This window comes from Bos indicus, chromosome 20 (genome assembly GCF_029378745.1).
Source record: "Bos indicus isolate NIAB-ARS_2022 breed Sahiwal x Tharparkar chromosome 20, NIAB-ARS_B.indTharparkar_mat_pri_1.0, whole genome shotgun sequence".
Taxonomy (NCBI): domain Eukaryota; kingdom Metazoa; phylum Chordata; class Mammalia; order Artiodactyla; family Bovidae; genus Bos; species Bos indicus.
The window spans coordinates 20,015,061-20,037,855 of record NC_091779.1 but is presented as its reverse complement, the minus strand read 5'-3'; the positions used below and the strand labels follow the sequence as shown (position 1 = coordinate 20,037,855).

General features: G+C 40.4%; 1 protein-coding gene across 21 annotated transcripts in view; it reads right to left on the bottom strand.

Moving 5' to 3' along the window:
* PDE4D (phosphodiesterase 4D) overlaps window positions 1-22,795 on the bottom strand; it is a 1,602,952-nt gene that overhangs the window by 176,688 nt on the left and 1,403,469 nt on the right. For all 21 annotated transcript variants that reach the window (XM_070774938.1, XM_070774943.1, XM_070774935.1 and 18 more), the window contains one exon: window positions 19,709-19,758. In XM_070774938.1, coding sequence (XP_070631039.1) covers window positions 19,709-19,758 — 50 coding nt within the window. The remainder of the gene's footprint in view (window positions 1-19,708; window positions 19,759-22,795) is intronic.

Below are 22,795 nucleotides of genomic sequence, written 5' to 3'. Positions count from 1 at the left end.
GCAGAATTCATACACTGACTGAGTGTATATTATGTTCACATCTTAGGGAAAAAGAACTAAAGAAAATAAAGGCCCATTAATCACAAGCATGCGTTTTTAAACAGTGAAACATTATAAAAAGAGCTAGCTGGGTCCTTAGATAATATTCTCTAATATTCTCATTTTATTGAGGAAAAATCAGGTTCAATTACTGACCAAAGGTTAAACAGGAAGTTAGTGATGGATCTGGGATTATAGCTCTGCTCCCTAAACCCTGAGGTCATTGATCTTTCCACAAGTTTCAGAAGCCCAGAGCCAGATGCAAAATGAAGGAATGTCAATAAATCACAAGCCATCACCTCTCTTTTGTAATACCAAATGGTCCTGGGTGAAAAGGGCTGTTTTGCTGGGATGCTGGAAGCAATCCTAAATCTCTGTGGTTGGGTGGTGATCATCCATTAACACTCCCATTATAAACGTCTGGCCAGGTGGGACATTTCATTAACTCTAAAGTATTTGGGAAATGTTCAAGGTCCATCACTGCTTATTGTCTGAATGTGACCTTTGGTTCTACTGATTCTTATAACATTTATTTTCAGTGGCACAATCCTGAGACTAAGATTCATGGCATCTTTTTTATATGTACAGTTATATCTTGCCAAGCCCTTGGGGAGGTGGGACCACATCTTATTCATTTCTGTTTCCCTGATGCCCAGAGCATAGAATTAAACAGGTTTCTGTGGACTGGTTAAAGATAATTCAGTATTAATTTTATTAGCTCTAGTAGTATAGTAACAACTTATCCAGAGATTAATTAACCAGAAATTCATACTATTCAACACCAGTAAGTAGATGAAAAGAACTCCAGAATACTCATTCAATAAATTTAAAGACATATTTGTTATACACATTAAATGTTCTGAAGTAAAGTTAGTTGTGTCTGACCCTTTTTGACCCCATGGACTGTAGCCTACCAGGCTCCTCTGTCCATGGGATTCTCCTGCAAGAACACTGGAGTGGGTAGCCAGCCCCATTTCCTCCTCCAGGAGATCTTCCCAACCCAGGATTGAACCCGGGTCTCCTACATTGCAGGCAGATTCTTTACTGTATGAGCCACCAAGCCTTTCCTCAAAAATGAATTGCCTCAAAACCCCATTTTTATTCTGAGTTAATTTGCTCTTATTTTAGGCTCAATGCAATGGCTTGGTAACCCAATTTGCTAAGGATAAAGGAGCAGCAGGTCAGATTAAAATGCCACTAGGGCCAGGTTCAGTATCAACAAGAAGAGACCACTGGGATCAGCAGATGAAAATTTAAAGTGCAGTAAAGTTTGGAATAAAAAGTCCACATATCATTAAGAGCATCTATGAATGATAAATATAAAAGATCTGCATAGTGATGACTAGAGCCATGAAAAATGATTTAATGACTTAATGATTCAGTTCATGCCTTTAAGGGATTAAGAATGAGCATAACACCTTTCAAAGATTTTCACGTCAAATAGTTAAAATAAGGTTATGGTCCTTGGTTTTCTAGAATATTTGACATATGGAACATTTTCTTCTAAATGAAATATAGGTAATCTAGGCACTGAGATAAATCAGCCTTCAATTCTACATTGGAAATCAAGTATCAACCTATTTTTACCCTATATTTGCTGTTGTTGTTTAGTTGATAAGTTGTGCCTGACTCTACGCGACTCCATGGACTGCAGCACACCAGGCTTCCCTGTCCTTCAATATCTCCCGGGGTTTGTGCAAACTCACGTCCATTGAGTCGGCTATGCTATCCAACCATCTCATCCTCTGTTGCCCTCTTCTCCTCCTGCTCTCAATCTTTCCAAACATCAGGGTCTTTTCCAAAGAGTCAGCTCTTCGCATCAGGTGGCCAAAGTATTGGAGCTTCAGCATCAGCCTTTCTAATGAACATCCAGGATTGATTTCCTTTCGGATTGACTCTTTGCAGTCCATGGGACTCTTGAAGAGTTTTCTCCGGCACCACAATTCAAAAGCATCAATTCTTCAGCACTCAGCCTTATTTATGGTCCAACTTTCATGTCCATACATGACTACTAGAAAAACCATATCTTTGACTATACGGACCTTTATCCTGTATATAATCCATATATCTTATATATAACATCAGGGATTATAAGCCTTCACACATTTCAAAACCATTATATGTCCACTCAATAAAATCATACAATTGGTAGTTAGTAAATCTTTCACATGGGTCCTTCTTTCATCTTTTACAACTATCTCTTCCTTTATATTCCTGATCCCCATACACTACGCTCAGGCAGGGCCGTTACTAGACTTTATTCCTGAACACTGCTTTTGTCCTCCACTGGTCTCCAAACCCTTGATATTTTCCTTCTTCACTTTTTGGAACTTTTAAAAGATTCCCAAGTGATTCTAATGAATAGACAAGTTTGTGAACCACTATCCTGAAGGCTTGGCACACCATTCATTTGACTCTTAATTACAGTGGAACTAACTCCTTTAATGGCAGACATCAGTTGTCTGTGATCTCTGAGCTTAGCTGCTCTTAAGATAGCTACCTTTTAATAAATATTCATTGTTCATGAAAAGTATGGCCTCCTCCATTTTCACTTTCTCTATTTATTTATCAACTACTTGAGAATTCTTAGGTGCCTTTCTTCCAGAAGACCTGTATCTTGCTTTGGATCTCCAGCAATGAGCCACTCCTGTTTTCTCTGCTCTTCTTTTAGAGATGCCATTAGATGCTTAAGCAGACAGACACAAAGATGGTAGGTGGGAGTGGCCCTCTAGTTTTAATTTTACTTTGTGAGGAAGCACCTCAGGGAATCTGTCACATTTGTCTGATTTGAAAGCAGATTGGGCTCCATTTTGCACAAAAGGCATTTTAAACAGGCAGGTGTGACTACCCGAAATAACGACAAAACTTTGAACTTTTACAGAACCTTTCACTGAACGGTATCAAAACAATTCAGCTCTTAAAGCCTTAGAAAGCTGATGGACAAAATATCCAACTGATATAGAAATAGGGATTGACTGTATTAACTCTGTTGGTTATTTGTTTCAAGTCCTCAAACAATGGGAATTATAAGTAGAGAAAACTATTTTCTACAAACTGTCTCCAAATGGTGATATTTAATTTTGAGACTCTTCTAGAAAATCTAATCCTTTTCTCTTAAAATGTTCACTCAAACTTGTGTTACCAATTCACAGACACATATTTGTGTTCAGAACCTAATAATTTTTTTTTTTTCTTTTTCAACTTTAATTTGACCCAGCGCTAGGGAGATGGTGAAGGATAGGAAAGCCTGGAGTCCTGCAGTCCATGGGGTCGCAAAGAGTTAGACACGACTGAGCAACTGAACAGCAGCAAATTAGCTTCTATTTGATGCTCTAAAGAAGCCTATTAAACAAATTAATAAAAATGGAACTCACCTGTGGTGAGAGAGAAATTACTTCTCTGATTTTTTTTAAAAAAATGAAGTATAGTTGATCTACAATATTGTATTCATTTCAGATGTACAGCAACATAGATATAAATCTGATTCTTCTGGTTAATATTACTGAAATGTGTAATTTTGTACCATGTTTCTCAAAAAAAAAAAAGACAAACCTAATCTTTTCCTGTTTGCCTCTTTACTGGCTTCTTCTACCCTTTTCCATCACATTCACTGCTGTGAGTTCAAGACTTCCAAGATTCAGAGTGGGAACTGGGGTGTGTTCCCATTTTCCTGTATTTTAAATCTGTTGTAAAATAAATATTTGTTATGAGCGAAATATGTCTGAGGAATGTTTATCAGACTACAGTTTTTATTTGGTTTTGTCCTAGCATATTATAATGTTTTTTTTTTTTTTTCTTTAATTCTGCCCCATTTCAATGATTTCTTTGAAGTCTTGTTTTGACCAGCTGCTGAGCTTTTTGTGGCTATCCATTTACCTCACTTTCAAAAATGGTACATAAATGCAATTTGAACAAAATGAACAGTACTTTCACATTGTTTCAAAATCAAACATGTTCTTAAGGAATCTGATTTGTGGCAGATGGAGAACAAAACCTTCCAGAGGGAAGGCTGTTAAATGAGTCTTAATTGCCTGCACATGAAAACATAGTGACTAAGACTGTGTGCACAATTAGGAATTCAAACATGTAGAAAAGAACTGGCTATGGAGACAGGCAGACATTTTTGCAGGCATAGCTGGTTTCTTACAAACAGACCATAGAAGACAAGCTAGTATAGGAAAACGCTTTTACGAAATTCAGTTGTTTTCTCATTCCTTTTTTGTGTGTCAGACGTCCCGTTCTAAAGAGGATTCATCTGCTTCTCACACTCACTGATGGAAGAATCACAGTACACTCGAGAGGAAAAGAAAGTTTATTCAAGAACTAGCATTTCACTTTTACTTTCTACCATGTGTCAGATACTAGGCTTGATGTTTATTCATCTCATTTAATGCTTATCATAGCCCTCGGAGGTAGGTCTGTTACTATCTACATTCTATAGATTAGAAAGTTGAGGCTTAGAGACTCTGCATTGTAATTTAATCATATTGAGCAGCCTGGCTGCATGCAACAAATTCGGGTAAATTCTCTTTTCATTTTCATTCTATTACAAATATTTTCTAATTTACCTTGTTATGGCTTCTTAGATACACCCCTCATTTAAAAAGTGGACATTTAATTTTGAAATACGTGGGATTTTTAAAGCATCTTTGATATTAATTTCTTTTTTAAATGCTTTCTTCTCTGCAATCACCCTCTGTGTTTTTTCAGTCTTCTAACTTTACTGAAGCTTTTCAATGGTAAGTCAAAGACCTCTCTTGGTAAGTGTCACATTACACCGACAGAGGAGCCTGGCAGGCTACAGTCCGTAGGGTCGCAAAGGCAGACATGACTTAAGTGACTTAGCAAACACTCATGCATGCATTTTCAAATATCTTTTGATATTAATCTCTAACACAATTCCACAGAGATAAGAGAACAGACTTTATGATTTTAGTATCTTTAGAAATCACAAAAAATGAAATTTTTGCACCCGGTCTTATGTCCCTAGTATGTTTCAGCATCTCCTAGTTTACAGTCTATGGAAATAGAGAATTTGTATCTTAGTGTTGTATGAAAATTGTATATATCTTAATTATGTTGAATTGGTTCATAGTGCTTTTCAAGTCTACTATATTCTGCTGCTGCTGCTGCTAAGTTGCTACTTCTCTGTATATTCATTCTGTTAATTTTTAACAGTTTGATATCATAACTCCAACTAAAAATCTTAATTTATCTACTTAAAAAAATAACTGCAATATATAGTGGAACTACACATAACTCTGTTCTGTATTTACCAAGTCTCCTGTAAATGTATTAACATACTTTCATAATCTAAAAAAAAAAAAAAATGAAAAAAAAAAGTTGAGGCTTAGAGTATAACTTGCCCAATGGCTACGGAGTGGCATAGCTAGAATCCTCTTCTGTATTGATTTAAGGAATCCAAAGTCTGTCCTCTTACAATGCCTAGCTGCCCGCTTCAGTCGTGTGCGACCCCATAGACGGCAGCCCATCAGGCTCCCCCGTCCCTGGGATTCTCAAGGCAAGAACACTGGAGTGAGTCAATGCCTAGCTACTCCCCTGGAAAAAGATACATATACCTTTGTAAAAAACTAACACTCAGGGTGGCTATACTTCCAGGTTCAGTTCTATCATGTCTTTCTTGTACTGGGTGACAAGGCATGGTGACATTAGTGGAGAGGCCAGAGTCCGTCAGTCTGGGGAAGACCTGATGCTGGAGAAGGTGTGGGGAGCAAGGCATGACTAGTCCTGGGTGAGATGCGGGTATTGCAGACAGGGGTCGGGGCTGAGAGGATAGAGAGGGGCCGGGGGCTGCTGCAGGCCAGTGGCTTCAGAAGCTAAGTCAGAGTGTGAGGTGCGGGGCGTGGTGGTCACAGGTCAGCGCTTCCGTGGCTCTGGATGCAGCAGCTGTGGGGCAGTGAGGTGTGACCTGACTGGTTCTGTCATGGTGTGTGACTCTAACTAGCGCCCCCAAACCTGGGCTTGGGCCCTCCTTCTCAAAATGACTCTGACTTTCCAAATGGGTAGGCTAGGCCATGCAGTGTTCTACAGTGACCTCCCACTGGTTTTCCATCCCATCCCACTGATAAACCTAAATGCCTTTTTTTGTGTGCCTGATAAGTTACTTCTGTCTAGTCTGACTCTGTAACCCTATGGACTGGGGCCCACCAAGCTCCTCTGTTCATGGGATTCTCCAGGCAAGAATGCTGGAATGGGTTGCTATGCCTTCCCTCAGGGGATCTTCCTGACCCAGGGATCAAACCCGCTTTTCTTATGTCTCCTGCACTGGCAGGTGGGTTCTTTAACACTAGCATCACCTGCTGCTGCTGCTGCTAAGTCGCTTCAGTCATGCCCAACTCTGTGCGACCCCATAGATGGCAGCCCACCAGGCTCCCCCGCCTCTGGGATTCTCCAGGCAAGAATACTGGAGTGGGTTGCCATCTCCTTCTCCAATGCATGAAAGTGAAAACTGAAAGTGAAGTAGTTCAGTTGTGTCCGACTCTTAGCGACCCCATGGACTGTAGCCTACCAGGCTCCTCCATCCATGGGATTTTCCAGGCAAGAGTACTGGAGCAGGGTGCCATTGCCTTCTCCACCTGGAAAGCCCTTTTCCTGGGTCCTCAAATTCTCCTTCAGATTCTCTTTCCTTGGGAAACCTTACTTTCTCGAAAAGGAGATACATAGGTTAGTTCTAAAGGGCTTTGGTGAATGCCAGTGTGTGGATATTTTTTTTTCTAAAGTTCACACAATGAAACTTCAGATGGATTTAGAATCCCAAGTCATTTGTATACTGAGACCTACTTACATATTGTTCTCAGAAAGTGGAGAGGCTTAAAAAATAATCCTTCTCTCGCTATAATCCTGTATCCCTTAAAGTAAACCTAATTAGGCAATGACTGGATAGACAGCACTCCATTTAGACGACTATTAAACAAAGATCATAGGAATGCAAATTATTCTTCCCTTTGATTCCTATACTTGTAAGTAAACCAGAAGCCACAGACCATGGCCCCCTCTCTAGATCTAAGTATAAAGGGGCATCAATAAATGAGTGTGGATCAAATGATCAAGAAGTCACATCATTATGTATCTTCAGAGGAACTGTGTTCCTAGGGATACATTAACAAACAAGTACCATCTCGCATCCCTAAGAATCTTAATATCATAAAGAGCAGGTTACTGAGAAATATGTTAACCAAATAAACAGTGTGCTGAGGCCAATCCTCTTATCCCGCTATAATCAACAATTATTTTTAACCTGCCAGCACTTATTTCCCCTTTCTAACTGTACCCTAATTCCTCTCAGAAATTACTTGGCATTTCTATCACATAACCCTAATTATCAAACAGGCCATAAGGATCAAGTGCTCACAATGTGCCATGCCTTGTGCTTAGTTCTTCTTAAATATCATCTCACAAACTCCCTCGGAGATAATTACTATTTATTCTCCCCGCTTCAAAAACAAGGAACTTGAGGCTTTGGGAGGTTAAATGATTTGTTTCAGGAGAAACATGCGGAGGTGGCAGAAGTAGAACGTGAATCCATGGAATCTCACCCCATCACGTAGGCTCTCGGCCCTGCATTTTACTACCTGATCTGTGAAACAGCCCAATACCCTGTTTTCCTTGAGCCAAAGCCCAAGACCCAAATCATACCCACTGGACTCACTCGCTGGAATTTGGCTCTAAAACAGAATAACAAAGGGACTAAACACTGTTTCAGGGATCTCACCTGATTGACCCTGCCATGAGATTTAGGTGTACTGACTCCTTCAACCTTGATCCTTTAGCCTCCCCACCAGTTCTCAGGGAACTGGGGATTCTCCTAATATTCTTCTACTAAATCACACTTGGCTTATTAAGTGAGCAGAATTGGTTTTTATCTTGCAACCAGAGGATCGCTACTGATACATGATCATAGAAGAGGAGGTTATAAGCCAGCTTAGGAGAGGATTGTATGGAATCCTCAAAGAACAGGATGCTGAAGCTCTGTAGATGCCTGGTAATAACTGAACAGAGGCAGTGAGAAATGCCATGTGCATTTCCTCTGCTGCGCTTTTTGTGGAAATGATGAGGGATGAGCCCTCCCCAGCCAATGGGCTGAGACACATCGGCCCTCTCCTCTTATCTCTGGCACCTTCAGCAGTTTCCAGGAATGGACCCTGGCTGCGAGGATCTAAAGAAACACAGACCCTATGAGGCGTGGCTGAAGAATAAAAAAGAACCCCTAGAGATGAGACCATTGTCAACTCCCTATATATATACACTTACTTCATATATTGCCATCACTCTTAACAATTCTAGGACACTCTGTCTTAGCATCACCTTCAGAGTCCATATTATAATACTTCTCTCTAATGCCTCAATATTGTCTTACCCCTTGGAGGGGCTACCTTTTTAGAATTAGCTTCGTCCAGGCTAATCCGATATCTTATTTAGTGACTAAGGTTGGTAATCATATTGGAATTAATATTTTTGGTCACTAGTGAAGCATGACAGTAAACCAAGGAGACCGCTTTTTTCTTGTATGGCCCATAAAATATCTCCAAACCATTCCCCAAATGCTTTTATCAATGGCAGCAGGGCAAAAAATGTACACAGTGTGCAAAGACGACCACTCTGAGGATCAACATGAATAATACAACTCGACAGTCTGACACGATGTTCACATGCATTATCTTGTATGCGCTTCAAAATCATAAATGCAATATTACTCTCACTAGTGTTGTTATTATCCAATACGTTTAACAGAAAAGACTCAGGACATTTGAGTAACTCTTCTAAGGTTACAAGGTGGGTGAGCAGGAGAGCTAGCAATGAAACTCAGATCTCTCAACTTCAGAGCCCTGCTCTTCTTCCTCTATGCAGGTTCTGAATTGCACATCAAAGAAGCAAACAAAACACAGCACTTTGATTTTGTTTTCCAAATAAAAACTTCTTGGAAGAGAAAACCTAGATCTATTTCTAACTACATAAACATTTGTAATTAAAGAGCACAGTCTGTGCACAGTGACCCAAGACACATCTTAGAGATGCTCACCTCTTCCTCAACTGAGGTCTCCATTCCCCAACCTGTTCTTTGTTATTTTCTTCCCTGGTGATTCAGAAAATCTTTCTTTTACCCTCTCATTCCTCTAAGTCGCTTGTGTGGTGTTGCTAAGTTTTCCCTAAGTTCCTCAAGTAGTTCTCTAGACCTTTTCCAGTCTCTAAGCTAAATCACAGAGTAGACAGCTTCCTGGCTCTCTCAACAAAGGATCTCAGCCGGACCCATTTCCTCTTGCCTCCCTTTTCTCCTGTTTTCCTTATCCACCCATCCTTCCACTTATTTACAAACCCTCTGGTTTTCTATTTACTTAACTCCCTCTGTCATTCCACAGAACACATTTTACCTTTTTAAAATTCCACAAAACTCTAGGAAAATGGTCATAAATTTCAGTGGAGGTATTTTATGCCTAACTGGGTCCTGAGAGACCAAGCACAGTTCTTCACATCCAGGTGAACGGATGAGTGAAGGAGCAGATCCATTAAAGAAGTTCTGCAGGTGGACAATTCAGTGAGCAATATGCAAATATCAGAAACATACCCAGGGCGGGGAGGGGCGGGGAGCGGGGAAGACGTGAGCACCCATTTGTTTTGCCAGACACACTGAACACAGAATTAGAAATACTTTTAGAGCACCAACAATGCCAAAAAAGAACCACAAAAAGGAAGAGGGCACACTAAAAAAGCACTGGATATGCAGACATCAGAAATACCTAGAGGAATTGCCTTTGGGGCACAGAGATCTAGGGAATGTCATGGCTAGAAAGGGACTCAAGAAAATGATAATGGAGGTGAAGAGCTTACTTTGAGTCTACAGACAAAGAGAAGATGAATATTACCTTATGGTAGAACATGTCATCTCAAGCGTTAATAGTGAGTGGTCTGAGAAGCAAGGTGAGTGCAGAGGCTCGAGCACTGCCCTATCCTGAAATCGCAGACATCCTCCATCTACCTCACTGCTCACACACACCAAGGGGTCCTCTCCTTGTTATTGCACCTTCCTGGGGTATTGCGACAACAGGCACTTCAGAGGAGTCAGGAAGAGACCTGTGGGGAAGCTTGAGGAGTTCTACTTCACAAGAAGGAATCTTTTCCTTAGCTCATAACTGACCTTTCAGGGTTTCCTAAAGAGTTGTTCTGGAGAAAGCAATGGCACCCCACTCCAGTACTCTTGCCTGGAAAATCCCATGGACGGGGAGCCTGGTGGGCTGCCGTCTATGGGGTCGCACAGAGTCGGACACGACTGAAGCGACTTAGCAGCAGCAGCAGCAGCAAAGGGTTGTTCTGTATCCACAGACCTAATCTCTCCTCCATCCTACCCTCCATTCATACAGATTTAGTAAGACACAACATAGGATCCTTTTCTACTCTCTCTTCTTTAAAAAAAAAAAAAAAAAAACAGAAAAGAAGGGAAGAATTACTTCGGGGAGAAGATGACAGCAGATTGTGTTTCTGTGCATGGATCAATACATTTTAAGGGAGGGAAGGCTTTAGGGTCTGCCTTTGAGTCAGACAATCTGTGTATGCGTGCTCAGTTGCTAAGTCCTGTCTGACTCTGACTCTTTGGGACCCCATGGACTGTAGCCCACCAAGCTCCTCTGTTCATGGGATTTCCCAGGCAAGAATATTGAAGTGAGTTGCCATTTCCTACTCCAGGGGAGCTTCCCAACTCAGGCATTGAACCCGTATCTCCTGCAGCTCCTGCACTGGCAGGGGAACTCTTTACCACTGAGCTACCTGGGAAGCCCCAGACTTAACTTACACCTTGTGGGGTCGCAAAGAGTAGGACACGACTGAGCGACTGAACTGAACTGAACTGAACTGTCATTTGAAGCTGTCTATTGAATTATCATAAGATTTAAAATAGATTATGCACGTGGAGTCTTTAATACATATCACAAATCAGAAAATGTTAATTTTTATTAATGTTAGTATTAATAGATCCAATTAAAAATTTTTTTCTGAATAGTGAAATCCTCATTTATTCATAGAGTTAAATAATTCCGTGTAACACTTAATTAGAAAAACATGGGAAATTAGACCCAAAGGAATTTTCATTGTTTTGCCCCACCACAGTCTTTTATTTTTAAGTGTGCCTAAGGGAACACGCTTTAAGGCATACATGGGTGGGAAGCCCTTTGTGTATAAAGGGAGTGACTTAAGAATGCAGTTTTGCTGTTCTTTCTTTTTTTTTTCTTTTTTTTTTTTAAGGAGACTGCATACAGTGTCTGAGAAGAAAAGAATACAGTAACTAAACAAAACATTTCCCAAACTCACTCCCACCCTTGTACACAAACACGGACATGATGCTTCATTTTCTTCAAGGAGAGGGACAAGCTGGCCTAATTAAAATCTGTATACATTTGGAGAGATAACAGGGGTGATGGCCCAGATGATGACGACCATGGTGACGAGGATGGCACAGATAATACTGCCACCTTGTATTCCCTTCTGACGACCACAAAGCACCTCACGCATATTATCTTGTGTATCTTAGGCTGCACTGCCTGTTGGATGGAGATGTGCGTATCACTGTCCACAGTTTCCAGAGAGTCGATGATTTTCCAACAACTTCCCAGCAACTCAATGGCAACACTGTTCAGAGCAGCGCTCTCTCCTACTGCATTCAGTATCCGATTATTCTCCCAAATTTGGCTGATTTGTTCACTTGAGGCACTTGAACATAGATCCCAAGCCTTACCCCAAAGATTCTGTTCTGGACTGTCCTGGAACTTGTCTTATTGCATTTATTTTTACAGATCCCTTAGGGGTTCCTTAGATCAGGCAGGTTTGGGAAGCACTGTGCTTTTCTAACTCAGGGTGGTGAGGAAGGGATACAGGCTGAAGGGGACATTGGTGACTTTAACTCTTCTATTTTCATGGTAGCTTTTCTGATCAACTGGAGAATCACAGAATTGTCTTGTCATAGGCTCAACAACCACCAGGCAGAGGGCTGCCCTATCTGAGGGATATCATTATTTGAATATACAGTGAGTGCTCACTGTGGCACAATAATATTCAAAGAACATTTGGCAGTGTCTCATTTGTACCTTTTCTATCGAGGACAGGCAAACAGAAGCCCGTGATCTGAGACATACTTACAAGTCTGTCACCAGATTCTATGTACAGCGGTACTGCTATCCGCCTTTGCTAGTTACTAGTCAACGTGCAAAATATCTTAAACTAAACCCAACATACATAATTAAAAAGGATGAAATGGGTGCCTATTGCTCACTTAGCAATTTAACATCTATTCTTTAAGTGCATTTTTCTACATTATTAATTTTTTCTCATAAAGAAGTCATGTAACATTTTTTATTATAGAACTTTTACTACCTAAATAGAACTCACATATTGCTGAGCACTTGGGTTGTTTTCAATCTCTTATACAAACGCACAATGGTGTGGTGAATCCCTGTGTGTATGCCTTCATTTTTCTCTTTTCTCTCATTCCTCAATCTAATTAAACACCAAGACTTCTCAAATCTCTGTGAAGAGCTATGAATCCATCTCCTCCTCTCCATCCCCAGCACACCCACCCCAGTTTGGACCCACATGATCTTCAACGTGCACTTGGTCTGGAACGGCTGTCGGGTAAGTATGAGGATGCCTCTTGTCTGTCTTCCTTCCAATTTGTTTTCTCTGCAGCTTCCAACACTGTCATGCTAACATACATACTTGGTCCTCCACTTAGAAATGACTGATGAGTTGCCATTGCTCATAAAATAGAGTCCACTGTTACTTACACTGACTTCCGAGGCTCTTCATGCTGCTGCCTTAATCTACTCCTGGAGACTCACGCGCTGTTGCTCCCATTCACTTTCAGCTCTTTTTGTTCCTTACTGTTCCCAGTCTCCTGAGCTGGACCAGCACTCCATGCTTTCGTATCTCACTGTTGTTGATCCCTTGGCATGAGGTTGTTGCTGTTCAATTGTTAAGTTGTGCCTGACTCTCAGCAACCCCATGGACTGCAGCACGCCAGGCTTCCCTGTCCTTCACCATCACCCAGAATTTGGAGAACTCCACATTCTTCAAAGTTCAGCAGGGAGTTTCCCCCAGGTAGAGTCACTTGCCCTCTCCTTCAAATACATACAGGTATGTGAACTTGCTTCAGTGGTGGTACTTAGCTTGTACTTAATTTTTCATGGTTCCTTTTCTGTCCCCCATGTGACTTCTGTGAAGCCAGTAGTCATGTTTTACTCTTTTTATTTCCAACACCTACCTCATTGCATGCCACATATAAGGTGCGCAGAAAATATTTGTTGATGAAATAATAATAATAAATTAAAGCAATAATGATAGTCTGTATTTGTTGAGTACATTCTGGGTACCAACCACTATGCTAGTCACTGACTTAGAATTTACTGAGAAGGAAATGAAAACTTTGAGAATTGAAGTAAGCTGACCAAGACAACACAGTAAGAAGAAAGCTGGATTTTCAACCTGTATGGCTTCACTTATAATCTTTTTGCTGTTCTGACTCAATGAATATGCAGTTTCATTTAATTGTTTCAGTTAAAATTAAAACAAAATATCCAGAGCAGATATTTAGTCAATAGAGATACGATTAAATTATATTTTCCCATTTTCACTGGTTTTCTGTTAGAAAACCAAATTTAACTTAAATCAATTTCTAACTAAAAAGTGATTGTTAGACCTGGTCTTTTTACAAATTAGTAGAGATAGCTCTACTTATCTAAATGAAAGCATAAGAAGGCAAAACAAGTTAGCTTTAAGGAAGGAAACAGATTTTGGCTCCTCTGAAAGATCATAAATTTAAGTATAAGTAGTCATACTCCATGCACTTAAAGCAAATCTTTTAGTTCAGTGTTTTTTTAATGTGGGGATTTTTGTAAAAGTAAACTTCTCCGGCTCAAAAATTTAGAATATTCCACACTCATCAGATGCATCAAATATAAAAGTAAAACTAGCAAAAAACTTCCCCCCAAAACCAATGGCTAACACTCACATACACAATCTTTATTAATTTTTTATTAAAGCTATTCAACATAATGTGTTCTCAGCATCCCTCAATCACATTCCTAAGAAAGTTTACTGTGCACTCCTTCTCTGTAATCAGTAAAGTGTTGCCACTATCTTTGCTCTTATTAAAAGAAAGGGAAAAAAGAGCTGCATGATGAAGCCAGTTCCTGCCAGGGGCTGATGAGGAGGCTGAGACTCCCATGGCAACAGCTGGGTCTTCATCCCCCCACCCATTCTGTCTAAAGGCACGTTTTTTAGTTCAGTGTCCCCTCAGGCCCTATATATATCTCTCACCATGGTCTCTTTCCCCTTCTTCAGAGGCTCCTACTTCCAACTGCTATCTATTTTATATACATACACAGTGGCACTCATGGTAAAGAACCCCCCTCCCCCACCCCCACTGCCAATGCAGGAGACATAAGAGACACGGGTTCTATCCCTGGATCAGGAAGATCCCTTGGAGGAAGGCATGGCAACCCACTCCAGTATTCTTGACTGGAGAATCCCACAGAGAGAGGACCTTAGGGGGCTATAGTCCATGGGGTCACAAAGAGTCAGATACAACGGAAGTGACTCAGCACGCTTATAATGTAAAAAGATATATATGTATCTTTTTTACATCACATACACTAGTTGTTTTTATTATATACACACAGAGATTTAAAAGGCAAACCTACATATAAGTCACTAGTACTGTCACCATAAAAGAGTTTTGTTTTCTTAAGCAAGCACAAAGTGTTAAATGATTAGTCCAGATAATAGCAAAATAATTGTTCCAGTTAAATTGTTCCCAAAAAATTGTTTCAGTTTTTTTTTCATCAATAGATTTTAGAAAATGCTTTGTGCTTTAGAAGAACACTAAACAAACAAAATTAAGTTTCTTTTCATTGTGTTTTGACTAGTATATTTTGAAAGTTTACTTTTTAAATTCTCTGCTTAACAACTGATTAAATTCTATTGAAAATGCACTTTTCAAAAAGGAGTTATGGATATTCAGGGTAAAAAATATGAGTGGAGATATACCAAAATTTTGGACTAAAACTACTTTTGTTTTATTTTATGCTTGTCCCTGAATTATGTGTCTCCCTCTACAGGTAAATGGTAGGTAATTGTACTAGTTTTACTGCTTTGATAGAAGAATTCGTATTTTCTCCTTAGTCGGCCAACCTTTATTTATCTGAAGGCCTCTAGGATATAATCTGTGGAAATAACAAAAATAGCTCTAAATATAAAGACCTGTTCAGTGAGAAATCAGTATAAGTTTTTTGAGTCCATATACAAAACAAAACAAAAATGTATCTATTACCCAGAAATCAATATCCTTTAAGATCTCTTTTACTTTCTCCAAAACATACACTTCATGGTGGGGTCAGAAGGCTACCCTAATTTCACTGATAATTTTATAAGGGTATAAACTTGGGAAAAAGGGGTCTTGCATTTATTCTCAGTTCTGCCTCTAAGTAGCATTTTTTTTTTCTCACTAGGACTCAATTTTCTCATTTTTAAAATAGAGAACTTTAAATGCATTTTCTCTCAGTTACATTCTCACCATGAAGATCCTCAATTTAAATATGACTAAAAAAGCTTCCCTGGTGGCTCAGAAGGTAAAGAATCTGCGTGCAATGCAGGCGCCCCGGTTAGATCCCTGAGGAAGATCCCCTGGATGCCGGCAGGGCAACCCCACTCCAGTATTCTTGCCTGGAGAATTCCATGGACAGAGGAGCCTGGTGGGCTACAGGCCATGGAGTTGCAAAGTCTGACACAACTGAGCGACTAACAAAGGGACAGAAAATATGGAAATTACAAATACTGTAAAGTGATATTGTCAAGATGTGACAGGGTCTCAGGAGATGGCCACAGAACATTTTTCTTGAGTTAGCTTCGTTTGAAATTGAAATGCTCAAAAGAACTAACCGTGTCCCCAAAGACAAGGCTTTATACCAAAACCAGGGCTCAATGTCACCATGCAGGTATAGCTTGGCAGCTCTGACTCTCTGCTGCCCTCTCATGTTTCAGCACACTCTAGTTCTGCTATTCACTCTCAGCTAAGGACTTACGCATGTGAGCCTTGCACTAGTATGTGTATGTGTGTCTGTCACTCAGTCCTGTCCTACTCTTTGCAACCCTATGGACTGTAGCCCACCAGGTTCCTCTATCCATGGGATTTTCCAGGCAAGAATACTGGAGTGGGTTGCCATTTCCTCCCCCCAAGGCATCTTTCTAACCCAGGGATCAAACCTGGGTCTCCTGCATTGCAGACAGATTCTTTACCACCAAGACACCTGGGAGCCCTGCATTAAGTACAGGGATTCCTAAAGATGTGCTATCACTACTGTTTGCAAACAAAATCACAAATTAAACACACAAGTAAAGCTGATACATCGCCACTATCCTTCTCTACACCACCAGTTTTAAAATTAGCTTTAAAATTAGCTTTAGGATCAAAGCTAATTTTAGCTTTTTTTAGGATCAAAAAAAAGGTCAGACACAGAGTAGAGATGTAGGAAGAAAACTTTGTGAATTACTCATGACAGGCTTCTGTTCCTCATCTAACTTATCTCCTTGAATTCCTGTAACAGCACCAAGAATTAGGAACTCCTATTTCCATTCTTCCAATGAGGGAATAAAACTAAAGAGAGAGACAAGGTTTGCACTCAGGCCCAGAAAGCCACATGCCATATTTCTGTTATACCACACTAAAGAACAAATAGCTCTTCAGTAGGAAGGCTCTTTTCTAAATGAACATTTGGAAGGTTTTTCTTTTTTTTCTTTTTTCCATTGTTACACTGATGTAGAGCTATGTATTTACCTATTATGGAGAACAATAAAATCTGGCAACTAACACGCTTCATCCCTAATGATATAAAATCAAACTTTTCCAACTTTAACTCATGTAAAATGGAATAACCTCCAAGGGGGAAAGGAGTGTTTTTAGTTCTATGTGAGAAAGTTCTAGAAGGCACAATGTGATATAGAGAGAGTTAAAACTTTTTTAAAGCTCAAGAAGTTGATTTATGGAGACTTAATTTTCTTTCCATCTCCCCTAGTTCATACAGAATGAATGCTAGACACAAAAACCAAATAAAAACAAGAAAAGAAAATGATGTATTGAGTGCTTATTCTATGCTGAGAGCATTGCACACATGAAATCATTTATTTAGCAACAGCTATATAAAATACAATCATTGCTTCGTAAATGGGAAAACAGGCAGAAAAAGGGTACGTAACCTGCCCAGGGCCACACAGCTATCATGATAGAGTATGACTTGGATTCTGGACATGCAGAGAAGCGCCTTCCTCCCCTATGAAATCACACACAATTCCAAGAGTGCCCCATCAGTGATGTTCTATGGAGGTGCTCTGCAGGGCTTCTGTGCACCAACATGGCCTTTTGGATCAACCATGAACTTAACTGCATAGAGTACTACACTGTTCCTCTAGAACCCATGAATAATTTCTAAGAAGGCCAAGTTCACCTTCAAGGTTGCCGCACTGACTGTTTAACACTCTCCTTCACCCCAGCCAGGGAGTGAACTTGGAGTCAGGTCCCACGCCACCGAGGGAGGAAATTCACAAGCACACCTTCCCCCTGTGTCTTGTCTTCTAGCGAAGCCTCACGATTTATGTTTTTAAGGGCCCACGTTCTCAGAATGAGCTCAGAGAGGAGAACGTCCCTTGCTGTTGCCTTCATTCCCCAACTCCCTCATTCAACTTTTCCACCTGTTTGCCATGCTTGGGCAAGGAAAAAGGCTTCCGTTTGCTAGCCAGTTCATTTCCTGTTGTGCTTTGTGATGAATACAGCTGCATGAAGCACTTAATGACAGTTAATACTTAATGACAGTTAATTAGTCTCCTTTCGTAGATATTTCTGTAGCCCACAGCCCCAGGTCAAGATCATGTGGGTACAAATGAGGCCACAATAACCTTGACACCCAGATGTCCATGACCCACCATTCCCCCTGGTATTGCTCCTGGCTTTAGCACTAAGTGAAAACATTTGGGAGCTTCTGTGGGGCCTCCCACATGTATTTAAGACCGCTTCTGTGCCTCCTGAGTGGACTACCCTCTCTTTAATCAGTGCCAGATGCCTGCCATGATGGTCAGTCAGCTGCCCTGGCCATGCAGCAACCCCCAGCGCTTGGTGGACACAGTAGCTTCCACTGGTACCTGCAGCTGCTCTGAGGACGCTCTGTGGAGCTGGCTCATATGGAACCTCAAGCTACAGGAGCTTTCAGGGACCAAAACAGCACTGAGTCCCGTACAAACTGCGATGTCAGCTGTCTCGCTTATTGCAAAGGTGAAGGGGGCTCAGGTCTAGTGCTGGGAGCAAGGCTGGGAACCAGGTTCCACGTGGTGTCTCTCATTAGACGCGCCAGGTACGTTTGGGCTCTCTTGTGGTCTCTGAAGAAGACATTTCTTACTCAAAGAACTTACTTTAATGTATAGGAATTTCAATTATTGTCCATCTCTTGACCAATGGCAAGAAGAAAACAGGTAAACCAGACAGACTATGAAATGCCAGCTGAAAATCATCACCAATAAGATCTTGAAAGATAAAAATGGTAAAGACAACCAATAATGTAATAGTCAACGGAACGCAAGTCTATTTGAAAGCCATTCGCGAAAGACCAACATTAACAACTATTCCAGAATCACTTTGATGTGGTGACCACAAATGAGCCCAATTGAAAGGTCCTGATTGGACATGATGAAGTTCACTTTCAAGCAAAGTATAGTCACTAATAACGTAATAATGGGCTCCTCTGCACGTTACGAGCTGGACTCCAAGGAAGACACTTGAATCAAGTGAAGTGTGGGTCTAGTTTGGAGAATATGTTAATTGTCTTCTGGTAATAATTTTAGAAAACATAGGTTTTCTTCTCCAGGCAATTATTTTAATGAATCAATTGGAGTTTGAAGAAATGATTAAATGAGTTCAAATGTGGTTTCAGGTTCAGCAAAATGAGATCATTTGCTCTGTTTTTGGATCAGCTGAGGTCAAGCCCCATGTCTAAAATAGACTAAAAGGAATTGGAGTAATTTTATTCTTTTGCCCTTTACACCCTTCACCCTTCCATCCACTTCTCTTCCCCAAACATCTGTTCTTTTGATCTCATTGAGCTTTCAGCTATTATATAATTACTTCTTCTCTCCTCTCCCAAATTGAATTTAATCTCAACTCTATGGGTCCAAAGTGGGAGTATTGGAATGGCGTTCCTTCCTACACACAACTGGGGTATTGATTAAACAAGAAGGTAACTTTTATTTATGTTCTGACTTTCATTAAACCAAACTAGCATATATTAACAATATGATGATAACACAAGCTCAGAAACAACATGTTCAACACTTTTAAGGTAATGCTACCTCTCAAGATATGAATGAGCAACGCTCAGCTGAGTAGGAGTACAAATTTAATTGTTTTTTTTTTTTTTTAAAGGCACATTAGTTAAGTTTTACCAATAGCTTAAAATGGACAGCTTGTGAGATCAATGAGAGAAATGAGATGATAAAGAGGAAAGGATTAATTTCTTAAATACTTTAAAACTGTAGAAAAAACTGGTATTATAATAATTAGGTGGAATCTTGGAAAATATGCTTTTTTCCTAGACGTGAAAAGAATAATGTCCCAGATCTTTCTTACCTGTTAGGGTGGCTTTGTTGATGGATGGTTGGTTGCACATGGGTGATCTTCTGACAAAGAGAGAAAAACACAGAGCCGTAAATACGTGATATTTTGTTGGTTTCGGGACTCTCTGAGTCATTTCAAATACACCATTTAAATGTAAGGATTATTTTTAAGTTAGGGTAAGCAAATGAAGATTTTTTTCATGCTAGCCAGTCAAATTCCTATGCACCCTTTGTACTATAGTTCAGATCAAAAAAAAAAGCTAAATCTCGTTGTGATAGACTTTGGGGTAAATAAAGCTGATGTAAATGTCACAGAGACATGAGAGAAGAGGAAGTCTTTATTGACTGACCATATTCAATTAAGCCAAGGCTTACAGAGCAAACACTGACTTTCTGAACTTGAAAAAGCAGCGAGTCTACAACTGGTTTCTCTAATGCAACGTTATGAAACTTTTATTTTTGCATAACTCGACATGATTACCTATACATTATCAGAAGTGAATGATTCCTTGTAAACTATATTACACTTAGAGAACCTGCTTCAACTTTTTCCCATTTTCTTATATTAAGAAACATCTCTGATACATTTGTTAGAGAGGTATATTAACAACTGGCCCAAATAGATCCTGCTGAGATTTTAGAAACACTATAAGGGTACTTAAGTCAGTCTTATTTAGTAGTCTCTAATTTTTCAGATGTTGGTGAAGTTTCACAAGATGATTATAAACCCTCTGGTGTAAAAAAATAATAATAATGCCATATGATTAATCTGTATTCCCTGCAGAGCCCAGTTCAATGTATTCAGTATTTAATCAATTATGTTGAAGAAAATATCACTTATGGAATCTTAAATTTTGTTGAAATGTAATTTTATAAAGGTGTTATCACTCTGTGATGGCCTAGAGGTGTAGGGATGTGTGGCAGGAAGGCTAAAGAGAGAGGGGATACACACACATACTTATGACTGATCCCTGTTGTATGGCAGAAATCAACACAACATTGTAAAGCAATTATTCTCCAATTAAAAAAAATGAAGTTACTACAATTGAAAGCTCTTAAAAATAGTGATATTTAAAACATTTTATAAAATAGATACATTCAAAGATGTCTCAAAAGTGTTTGTTTTCATTTTGGGGGGTTGTTTTGGTAGTTCCAGTAGTGGCTCACCCTAACTAAGGGCTTAATGCAAGGAGATCCAGCCAGTCCATCCTAAAGGAGACCAGTCCTGGGTGTTCTTTGGAAGGACTGATGCTGAGGCTGAAACTCCAGTACTTTGGCCACCTCATGCGAAGAGTTGACTCATTGGAAAAGACTCTGATGCTGGGAGGGATTGGGGGCAGGAGGAGAAGGGGACGACAGAGGATGAGATGGCTGGATGGCATCACCGACTCGATGGACAAAGTTAAGGTGAACTCCGGGAGTTGGTGATGGACAGGGAGGCCTGGCGTGCTGCGATTCACGGGGTCGCAAAGAGTCCGACATGACTGAGCAACTGAACTGAACTGATCTGTGTGTCTGACATTTTGCTAAATGAGCACTTTAGATGGATGATCTCATTTAATCCTTACAACAAAGCTTAAGGTAGACAGTTTCATTGTTCCCATTTTACCAATGAGGAAAACACAAGCTTTGGAAATTTAAATGGCTTCTTCAAAGTAAGAAAGCTGAGATTTGTGATTCCAGTGCCCCGTGCTCTACTCTGTTGCCTTATTTTTCAGGCAGCTTTTGTGGAACCTCTGCAGATGGCAGGTTCCGGCAGAGCCTTGGTCCAATCTGCCTTCCTGAGATGAATGATCTCTTAGCAGGGCTGGGAGGTACATGGGGAAAGCAGTCTGGTACTTTTTAAATTCCCATTGCCTGGGTTCCAGTCAGCCTCTGACTATGTTTCATTGCTCTTAAATTTACTGATATCAGTTTGGGACTGAAATTTTGCATTCATTTGATTGAAAATGCACCAAAGTTAACTTCTGAGTCATTTTAGTTTTTATTATGAAACTTAATTAATGCTTCATTAAAAAGAAAGGTTAATGTTTCAAACTGCTGCTGCTAAGTCGCTTCAGTCGTATCTGACTCTGTGCAACCCCATAGACGGCAGCCCACCAGGCTCCCTGTCCCTGGAATTCTCCAGGCAAGAACACTGGAGTGGGTTGCCATTTCCTTCTCCAATGCATGAAAGTGAAAAGTGAAACTGAAGTCGCTCAGTCGTGTCCGACTCTTAGCGACCCCATGGACTGCAGCCTACCAGGCCCCGCCATCCATGGGATTTTCCAGGCAAGAGTACTGGAGTGGGTTGCCATTGCCTTTGAAATAGTTCTGGTCTATATACCAATAGTCATCTACTTGCTGAGAGTTTATTATTCAAATCACTTGTATAATGACTGGGCTTCCCGGGTGGCTCAGGAGTAAAGAATCCACCTGCTAATGCAGGACACACAGGAGTTGCAGGTTCGATCCCTGAGTGAGGAAGGTCCCTGGAGAAGGAAATGGCAACCCACTGCAGTATTCCTGCCTGGGAAATCCCATGGACGGAGGAGCCTGGTGGGCTTCAGTCCGTGAGGTCGCTGGGAGTCGGACACAATTGAGCGACTTCATTTTCACTTTTTACTTTCATGCATTGGAGAAGGAAATGGCAAACCACTCCAGTGTTCTTGACTGGAGAATCCCAGGGACGAGGGAGACTGGTGGGCTGCCGTCTCTGGGGTCACACAGAGTCGGACACAACTGAAGCGATTTAGCAGTAGCAGCTGTGAACATTTAGGAAGTATTGATTTTGTCTGGAAAAGGTATCGAAGAAATATTTTCTAAAACATTTCTATAGTTTTGAAAACCAAATCATGGGCTTGTTACTTATTATCTTCTTTTGATATCAACCCTACAACTGGCACTTGGGAACTTGATATTTCAAGTAACAACAGCAGAAAATATTAATCATTTGATCCACAGCTACAGTGATAAATCATTTAACAAAGAATGAGCCAGAACTCACTTCTGGAATGGAAAATCTCAAGGACAAGGAAGAGCAGGGGGACAGGAACTAGCAGCAAGTTACCAAAAGTCAGCTGTGAGCAAGTGAGGGCTTGCAGGGGTCAGGGCTTCAGAT